This window comes from Vigna unguiculata, chromosome 7, assembly GCF_004118075.2.
Source record: "Vigna unguiculata cultivar IT97K-499-35 chromosome 7, ASM411807v1, whole genome shotgun sequence".
In the NCBI taxonomy this organism is placed as follows: domain Eukaryota; kingdom Viridiplantae; phylum Streptophyta; class Magnoliopsida; order Fabales; family Fabaceae; genus Vigna; species Vigna unguiculata.
This window is the reverse complement of record NC_040285.1, coordinates 37,959,399-37,969,605: the sequence shown is the minus strand read 5'-3', so window position 1 is coordinate 37,969,605 and position 10,207 is coordinate 37,959,399. Positions and strand designations below refer to the sequence as shown.

General features: G+C 33.0%; 2 protein-coding genes across 2 annotated transcripts; both read right to left on the bottom strand.

The window, feature by feature from the left end:
- Window positions 1–276: 276 nt before the first annotated feature.
- LOC114190419 (uncharacterized PKHD-type hydroxylase At1g22950-like) lies at window positions 277–4,014 on the bottom strand. The gene is made up of 9 exons (XM_028079292.1): window positions 3,704–4,014; window positions 2,854–2,901; window positions 2,380–2,556; window positions 2,144–2,294; window positions 1,948–2,034; window positions 1,225–1,349; window positions 862–980; window positions 601–712; window positions 277–495 (listed from the first exon to the last, which is right to left on the bottom strand). Exons 1-9 carry the CDS (start codon window positions 3,995–3,997, stop codon window positions 472–474), a joined length of 1,137 nt encoding a protein of 378 aa, XP_027935093.1. The 5' UTR covers window positions 3,998–4,014; the 3' UTR covers window positions 277–471.
- Window positions 4,015–5,668: 1,654 nt separating this feature from the next.
- LOC114190435 (uncharacterized PKHD-type hydroxylase At1g22950-like) lies at window positions 5,669–9,971 on the bottom strand. Its single transcript, XM_028079312.1, has 9 exons — window positions 9,525–9,971; window positions 8,673–8,720; window positions 8,192–8,368; window positions 7,951–8,101; window positions 7,764–7,850; window positions 6,816–6,940; window positions 6,271–6,389; window positions 6,031–6,142; window positions 5,669–5,935 (listed from the first exon to the last, which is right to left on the bottom strand). Exons 1-9 carry the CDS (start codon window positions 9,807–9,809, stop codon window positions 5,900–5,902), a joined length of 1,140 nt encoding a protein of 379 aa, XP_027935113.1. The 5' UTR covers window positions 9,810–9,971; the 3' UTR covers window positions 5,669–5,899.
- Window positions 9,972–10,207: the final 236 nt, after the last annotated feature.

The window sequence follows — 10,207 nt, the reverse complement described above, 5'->3', positions numbered from 1 at the left end:
TGCTAAGCTTTTTTAAGAAAACAAAAGAAGTGAGAGGTAAAAATTTAATTTCCGAATAAAAATACATTTTTTGTCAAAACATATCACTATTTTTATTAAATAAGTTTTTTTTCCTTTAATTTATTTATGAAGCTGAATTTGGCCCCTCTGTTTTTAAATGCTAGATTTGAGTCATTCAAAGTAATAAAATGTTAAATTTGTTCTTGGTTAGAAATAGCTTCCTTCAATCTTCTAAGAAAGTAAAGAGGCAAGGCCCCAAAGGAGAAACCAAAAGGAAAGAAAATCAGGAACTGTAGTTCATTCTTATCATCAGAAAATAAAAAACATACATTTATACTATGAAACGAATGCCTATAACTTTCAACTACATAATGTTTCATTTCGTACAAAAATCCATAATCTACAAACAAAAAAGCAGCTCAATGATGTGAATCAACTATACAAGCAAGATTTGCATGTGCAAGAGGCCGTTTATATTTCCCTCTTCAGTAATTCCTGCAATGTGAAGACACAGAATTTGTTTCATAGAAGGTGAAAGCATTAGCGTTAATCATTGTAGCTCCTTTCATCTCAAAGGGTATTATTAAACAGTGTTCTTACCTGTTGGGTGAACATAAGCGATAACTGCGCTCTCTCCTTCTTCTTGCGTTTGCATTCTCCACACCAGCTAGGAAAATCTCTCTGATATTTCTTCAACTCTCTGAAAGCCGAACTGTGACAGCAACATGAAGGTTCATGCATAATGTAAATTATGATTTGTAATCCAAAGTTACAAGGGGAACAGTGTGAGAATTTTGCTGCTTCAGTGAAACAAGGGGTCATTCCATGTCAATCTTTTGTTAAGAAAAAGTGATTGTATACCTTCTACACCAGATGATTAAATTCATCCTGTTCCCAGATGTTGTAGGTCTTGCACCATGCCGTTGACGACCAGGATGAAGAATTGCGTGTCCTGGAACATGGGTATAATCGAAGATCTCCTACAAAGATACGTTATTGTTATTTACTTAACAAAGTAAACGTCTGCATGAAATTTCTATATTTATCACCAATGTAATAATACTCTTTTGTAAATATCATGTTTCTAATATTTTCCTGATGCTATTGAATTTCGGTATGAATGACACGAAATGTATCACTCAGAAAGTTATAACAAATTTGTCCATTAATGCACTTAAGAAATGAACCGTATGTTAGGATTTAAGTGCAAGGTAGTAAACATACCCCTGGCTCGGCTTTCGATAGTACATGTTCTTCACATCGAACACCCTGGAAGAACAGTTCTCCGCCAGAAAATTCTTTTCCCAAGCAAACATTCAAGGAGACTTCTGCATCATCCACATGTAAGCCTGCAAAAATATTGCTCTTCAGATTTCAACAAAAAAATCTGGTGTAAGAAGACTCCTTACCGTGCAAAGTTCAGCCATTTAGATTGCTTGTTTAGGAGGGGTACGATTATAAAATATTTATTAAAACGAATAAGTATGAATGGAATTCCATATAAACTATCATTTTATTTGTTCCACTCCAAAAGGCTCTCAGATTAGAGAATATATAGTTGTAACGAAAATTTTACCCTCCCACTCCATCCCCCAACCCCCAAAAAAGATAAGATATCTTCACTACATAAAAATTAATAGACAAAACAAGAATATAAGGCATTGTGGCTAACAATGTAACAAAACTAAATATCTCAGTATTTGATACAATCTGAAAAATCTAATACATTTTTTCTTCATATCCTTTAGTTATAGTCATAAAAGAATCAAAATCTGTAAGATGCCAGGTATATAAACGCCTATTCCATCATGTGTATGATTAGAGTAGAATAACATAAAAAGATAAATAGACATGCTTGAAACATTAAACTCCATTTAGGTTCTAAAAAAATATAACAGATTGCATCTACAAAGCAGTGACCAAATTCAACGAGTTGGAGAAACCTACCAAGTTCGACATCTTTACTGATTCCATATTCAACAACAAAACTATGGTGAGAGTCCAACGTGGATCCACCAAATTCACTGTAGAAAACTACAAAAAAACATTCAAATTGCACAAGTGAATTCATGTCATTATATCAGTTTCCTCATCTCAGTCATCATTTTCTAATTCATTCTCGTTAAGAAAAATAAACAAAAACCTCGTGATATGGGATGTATGAAATCACTCATAAATCTGTCAAGCATGGTTTCCAGCCCAAAATCTTCAAGAACAACACCATGTTTATTCATAGCATTAGGGCGCATGATTCTGAGTTTGGTACCACGAACCCATCTTTCCAAATTATCCACCTAAATAATCAGAACATGAAACACTAACATAAATTGATAAAATTATATAGCATGAAAAGGAAAGGAAGGGAAAGAAATGTGATACCTCAGACATCAGTTTTTTACAAAATTGTGGTTGAAGCATTTCAAATGTATAAATTCCTGTACTAGGTTCAGCCATTATACTTCTAAAACTTGCTTCGGTGTTTTCTTTAATTGCTCTGAGAAATGATGGCGTGAAAAAGTTCTCAGCATTCATAGTATATATCTCCCTATGTAGTGGCTATAAGAAAAGTCAATAACCAGTAAGATCGAGCAACATTGGAAAATCATGTTGCATACAGAAACGAGAAAGGATAACTGTTCTCGTGCAGAAATTTCTAATGGTAACATGTGCTGCTCATTCAAAATTCTCACAGACAAGTACCAAATAAAATATCTCTCCTGTTAAAAGTGTAGTATAAATTATTTCAGCAGCACCATCTCCCACAATTTCAGAAAGAATCATAAAAGGAAACCATCAAAATATTCAATTCACCGATGAGCAAAACTGCCATTTTCATATCCTTTGAAAACTTACTGGATAATTTAATATGATCTTTAGCCTGTACTCCCTCAGCTTTTGAATCTGTTCAATTCAACATAAAATAACAAAAACTCAAAGAGTGAACAATAAAACCAAGCCAGAGAAAAAAAAATTACAGGACAAAACAAAAGAAACACCTCTCCTCTACCATACCAAGAATAACTCCACATCAACAAAACAAAAAAATACCATGCTCACCTATCATCACCTTTTTAGGCTAACTAGTAAATTTGTAATGCCAGAAACCAAATAGCACATGTCATGATATCTTCTAACACAACTGTAGACAGAAATCCATATTATTTAGACTTCCAGACTAGAGGAAGTCAAGCACCCGTAAAACCAGTTGACATGCACAGTAGATGTATCATTTTCAAAACAGGCACAAGCGAGTACTGCCAGTCCCAACACCCAAGACAGCACGCCAATAAAATATAAGGATGACACTATTCTAAGAACTAGAGATACCAGACTAATACAATAATGATTTGGAACCATAACTCACCTTGTTAATTAAACAGACATGGCCATATTCAAATCATGCATCACCATTCAACAGAACAGTCAAAAGTACAGAATAATCCAAATTATTTGCCAACAATAAAGCGAGGCAACATGAAACAACCTAAATTCATACTCTCCCGTCTTCCAAATAGAACAAATAAACAAAACTTTCTGAAACAAAACATCAGTGCAGGCCTGGCACCAACAAGGCAACACAAACAAATAAACAAGACCTAACCAGAATAAGGGCAAAATAAAAATGAAATTTTGATAGAAAAAACTTAAAGGGCACCCCATGAGGGAGGGACGTTATTATGGTTACGGTGACAGTGACACTCACCCGATTGCGGTCATTCTCAGGAAAATAGCGAAGCAGAATGTTCCTCATATAACGAAGCTTAACCTCACGTGAGAGGTTGAGGAGATGGGGAGGCAAATACTGTTCCAGTGAGCCGAAGACGTGAGGATTGAACTCCAATTGAAGGTCTTCATAGTTTTCAGACTTGTGATCTCGCTTGGGGCTTACGCACAGCTTATCGCAGAGCCTATCGGAATTCAAATTTCCGACTCTCCCTGCCGTATGTCCACCGGAGGGTCTAGGTTGCTGTGGAGCACTGTACTGGTTCTGGGACATCTTCACTTAGAAGAACAAAGAAATGAGCAATGCGAGATATATATATATATATATATATATATATATATATATATATATAAACAATTTATTTAAAGTTATATTGATATTTATTTTCCATTTTTATTGTAGTATCTTTTAAAAATTATTAAGTTAAATAAAAAAATAATTTTCATTCCATGTTTTATAATTTTAATTATATTTTTAGAAAATAGTTTATAACAAAATATTTAGAAAAGAATATCAATTATAAAATATTATTTTTAAACATAATGTAAATAAATTTTTAATAATTATTTAAATTATTTAAATTTGATTTTTTTATTTGAATTAATTTCATTATTGTGTGAAAAAATATATTTATTATAAGGTATAAATAATTTAAATGCATTTTCATATTAAAAGTTGTAAAATATTATTATTTAATTCTATAAAATAGAATATTAATACTAATTATATTTTAAAAACTTTTTAAATTTTATAAAATAGAATATTAATACTAATATTTTATTTTCTTAAATAGTCCGTTTATCTGGTAAAATACTAGTATATATACATTTAGAAAGGATGGTAGAAGACAATGACCTGCACTTTTTAAATTTTATTCAAAATATCAATAAAGATGTTCAATTAATCAATTGTTAAAATTTAATAATCAATATTAACAAAATCATCTAAGTGTTAATTGTTTCAATTGGAAAAAGTTTTTGGAGATTTCTTTGTTAAAAGTATTCAATTGACCCCTTTTATAAGAAACAGTACCTTTTTGGTCTTTCTTCTTACACCTCCATTGTTTTCTCCTCCACCTCGATAAGGTGTGTGAAAAGTAAAATATACCCATTCATGAAGTGGCTTATTGAAAAATTATGTTTTGAATTATGTAATTGAAAATGAATTTTTTATTTTGTGTATTCATATAAAACTTGTATTTTAGATTATACATTCTCAAATACAAAATTTATATATTAGAATGTATTTTTTTTTTAAACTTATCAATCCATAGTTTTTTTTTTCTCTCTACTATTCTCGGTTTTTCTTTTTTAAACTTATATATTAGAATGTTAGTTTTCAAGTATTCAAAAACAATAGCATCAGTGTTATAGCCATTAGATATAGTAAGAAGAGAAGGAGAAAGAAAAGAAGCATGGACAAATGTAGAGAGGGAGGGACAGAAAAGGGAAAAAAATGAGAGAGAGAATTTCAGTTATATATTTGAAATGAACAGATCTAAATGTGAAAGAAATTTCACACAATAGGAGAGACTTCATAACCTTCGCGCTTTCTAGCTGCATCTAATTCTAGATTTGCCATGCAGTTCCAAAAACATGTTTCATGGAATTTATATTTAAACAGATCTACCTCACAACATCATTTGTCAAAACAAGCATCCAATCTAAGAATTCTTTGTTATGTCGCTGCTGACATTTCAAAGTCCATCAAACCAATGGTATGATACTTTGTTAGTTTCATAATTACTTTTTACTTATCACGGTATTTTTTTAGTCTGGATTCTTTTCATTTTCTAAAAAGTCACTCAAATAGAACAAAAAGTTGATTTTTTTTTAATTTATAGGAATTGCTTGGTCAGAAATGTCCTAAGATTTCAGTCTTGTGGCCATGCTTCCCTTAATCTTGTGAACAAGTAAAGAGGCAAAGCCCCTGTCGAGAAACGAATGAAAAAAATCAGGAACTCAAGTTCCTTATTATCATAATTAGAAATTAAAAACATTCAACTATTAAACTATAACTATTTTACTCTTTGGTTCATGTAACCCTATGAAATGGATGCCTATTACTTTCAACTTGAAGTACATTTCATTTCGTTACAGATAATCCATAATTTAGAGACAGTAAAGAAGCTCAGAGGTGAGAATCAACTATACAATATGATTTGCATGTGCAACATCACGAGGCCGATTGCATTTCCCTCTTCATTAATTCCTGCAACGTGAAGACACAGAATTGCAACATTAACAATAACATTAATCTTAGATGTCCCTTCAATCTCAATGGTGGTTATTGTCAATCAGTGTTACCTGTTGGGTGGCCATAACTAACAAACGCTCTTTCTCCTTCTTCTTGCGTTTGCATTCTTCACACCAGCTAGAGAAATCTCTCCGATATTTCTTCAACTCTCTAAAAGCCGAACTGCGTGACAACATGAAGGTTCATTCATATGAGATTGACCAGAACTATGCTTACAATTTGCAATCTAAAGTCACATGGGGACGTGTGAAAAAATTGCTGCCCCAGTGAGAATTAAATGATGCAAATACCTTCTACACCAGAGAATTAAGTTTATCCGATTCCCAGATGTTGTAGGTCTAGCACCATGCCGATGACGACCTGGATGAAGAATTGCATGTCCTGGAACATGGTAGTAATCGAAGATTTCCTACATACATATGTTTGGTGTTATTTATTTAACAAAGTAATAAAGATGCTCATGTGAAATTTGTATACTTATGACTAATGTGAGATCTTTTGGTCAGTATCATGTTCTAATATTGCCATAATATTATTCAATTGCACGATGAACGACATGACACGTATACAACTCAGAAATTTATGAAGTTTGTCCATTAATGCACTATGGAAATAAATTGCCAGGTATGACACTGAAGTCTCACATTAGAAGTATGTCAGATTAAGGAACAAGGGATACAGAAAGAAAACCATCCAGAATAGTGGAAGGGTATGAATAATCAACTGGTGGGTAATACCTCTTTAAAGTTTAAAATTGAACTCAGATATATGCTGGAGATCAATGAAGTTAAATATAAATTATTCAGCTTAAATAAGAGTGAGGTAGTAAACATACCCCTGGTTGGATATCTGAATTTACATGTTCATCACATCGAACACCACGGAAGAACAGTTCTCCACCAGAAAATTTGCCTCCCAAGCAAATATTTAAGGAGACTTCTGAATCGTCAACATGGAAGCCTGAAAAAATATTTGCACTTTAGATTTCATCAAATGCACATAAAGCTAATTTGTTGGGAACAGCCAACACAAAGCATGCAAGATACACTTGTATACTATACAAAACATGGAAGCATCTAAGGTAGGCAATATAACAGGAGAAAGATCTAGCGTAGAAACGAATTCGTGAGAGAAAGTATCTAATAGTCATGATTTGGGGTGGATTAACGAGTAAGGCAACAAGAGATAATTTTGTAGTAGAAGAGTAGATACATTTAAATTTAACACAAGATAATCCAGAATGACAAAGTTATCAATCATAGTTAGAGTGAACTTGAATTAACTGAATTAACATAGTATTTATTGAAATGAACAAGGGTTGACTGGAATTTCATTATAAACTATCATTTTTTACCTTCCATTCTGAAAACTGTTGAATTAGAGAATCTATACACGTAATGAAAAATTTATCCTCCAAAACCATTCATCCCAAATATCTTTAGGGGAAAGATAAGGTACCCTACTACTCAGAAAAAGAATACAAAACGGCCATATATGGCATTGCGGCTGAAAAATATAAAACCTGAATATCTTGGTATTTCAAACAATCTGAAATCTAATCCATTTTTTTCTTTCTAATCCTTTTTGTATGGCCAAATAAAAGAATAAAAATCAGCAAGATGAAAGGTAATGTGTATAGCATAAAGAAATTTTTCAAGCATATTAACATAAAACTATAAATAGATTTGCTTGAAACAATAAACTCCATTTAGGTTCAAAATACTATTACAGATCCCAGACAATACCATATGTACAAAACAGCGACCTAAATTTGAGAACCTACCAAGTTCCACGTCCCTATTGATTCCATATTCAACAACAAACCCATGATGAGAGTCCAGTGAGGATCCACCAATTTCAGAGTAGAAAACTACAAAAGAAAAACATCAAATTGCAAAAGTTAGTCAACATTAGTTATAGTTCAGTCATACTGTTGTAATCCATTCTCATTAAGAAAAATAAAAAATAACCTCGAGACATAGGACGTATGAAATCACTCATCAATCTGTCAAGCATGGCTTCCAAGCCAAAATCATCAAGTACGGCACCATATTGATTCATTATATTGGGTCGCATGATTCTGAACTTGGTAGCATGGACCCATCTTTCAAAATGATCCACCTAAATAATCAGAACTTGATAAGAACATACATTGATATAGATCCGATAAAATTATATACGCATGAAAAGCAAAGCAAAGAAATGTAATACCTCAGATACTAGCATTTCACAGAATCGTGGTTGAAGCATTTCAAATGTATAAATTCCTTTACAGGGTTCTGTCATTATACTTCTAAAACTCTCTTCTGTATTTTCTTTAATTGCTCTGAGAAATGATGGTGTGAAAAATTTCTCAGCATCCATACTATATATCTCCCTGTGCAGAGGCTACAATCAAAAGTGAAAATAACCAGTGAGATTGAGCATGATAGAACATACAGAAAGGAAACAGTATGACTGTTGTTGTTTCAGAAAATTCAAATCTTAACATGTGCTTTTTTACTGGCAATTCAGGTCTCTCTGGCTCTTATTGAAATTCATTTCCACAAGGTTCTAAGTTCAAATGTCGTTAACAGCAAGAACATCAATAGCATCTCCCACAATTTCCAAGAGAATCATAAAATGAAACCATCTAAATTTTCAATTCTCAAACGAACAAAACCGCCATTTTGACATTCCATAGAAAACTTACTGGATAGTTCAACATGATCTTTTGCCTGTATTCCTTGTGCTTTTGAATCTGTTCAATCCAAGGTAGAATAGCAAAGTCAAAAACTCAAAAAGAGTGAACAACAAAACCAAGCCAAAAAAGTAAAAATACCAGAAAAAAATAAAATAAAAACATCTCCATTATCATACTAGGAATTGGTCTCATTTATCATCACCTATTTAGGTTAACAAGTAATTTAGCAGAAATGGCAAGTCAATAAATTTTCTAAGACAAGTGCAGACAGAAATCCCTATCATGTTGACTTCTACACTTGAGAATGATAAGCTTTCAGAAAACCCGCTAATTGCATGGCAGATGTATCATTTTTCAAGATAGGCGCAGGCAAGTACTTCCGACGGACAAAAGAAAAGATTGGCATTTTTCCTAAGATTTAAGAAGACAAGACTATAAACATAAATGATTAGGAACCACATCTTTGATGAAAGACCAACTTGTTAAAAAAACATCATCATCTTCACAACATGCACTCGCATTGAGCAATCAAAATATAGAATCATCCAAATTGTGTGCTGCCAATCAAGAAAGACAATATGTAACACAATTCAAATACTTACTTTTCCCAATTCCCATCAAAAATTTCCCAAACCAATCGAGAATGCAAAAAAGACAGCAACAAGGTACCACAAACGAAACGAGAGCCTATTGACCCAGGGCAACATCAAAATGAAATTTTAATTCAAGAAACGAAAAAATTGAGCGCTTCCAAACTCCAACACCCATCTGGGCCCTTCAGCCCACCATCATTTTTCAAACACAGTGAAGTCAACAAAAAATTGAAAACACAAAAAAGTCCAAAATTGTAGCGGCACCCACCCGAATGCGCTCACTCTCGGGCAAATATCGAAGCAAAATGTTCCTCATGTACTGAACCTTAACCTCGCGTGAGAGGTTGAGCATGTGGGGAGGCAAATACTGCTCCAGAGAGCTAAACACAAGAGGGTTGAACTCTAATTGAAGGTCCTCATAGTTTTCAGACTTGTGATCTCGTTTGGGGCTTATGCAGAGGCTGTCTGAACCTCCCACTCCCACGTATACATTGGAAGGACGAGGTTGTTGTGGGGCACTTCGCTCCAAAGAAACATTCTTGTTCTGAGACATCACGGTCTTTAGCACAGAGAAAGAGAATGAAAGAAGAAAACTGAAAAGGGTAATTGTTGTGAGAGTGAGGGTGGTGATGTGCTCACACTGCCCTTCAATTCATCGTGTCTCTCTGGTTTTGGTGGTTTTGCTATGACGTTATAAGAGAAAAACATCCAATGTCTCTCTTTGCAATAATCTTTGCATTTATAGGCTTTACTATTTTTTTTTTCTTTAACCTGTTTTTGTATTTTTGTTTTTAGTCCCTACTTAGTTTTCAAATTTGTATTCCTAACATTTTTTATCACATCCGTGAAAATGCACCCTAAAGTGTTATTAACAAAGTTACTTACATTGATTAAAGTTATAAAAACTTTATTTAATTATAAGAAAAAGTAAGTATTTTTAAATTATAAAAA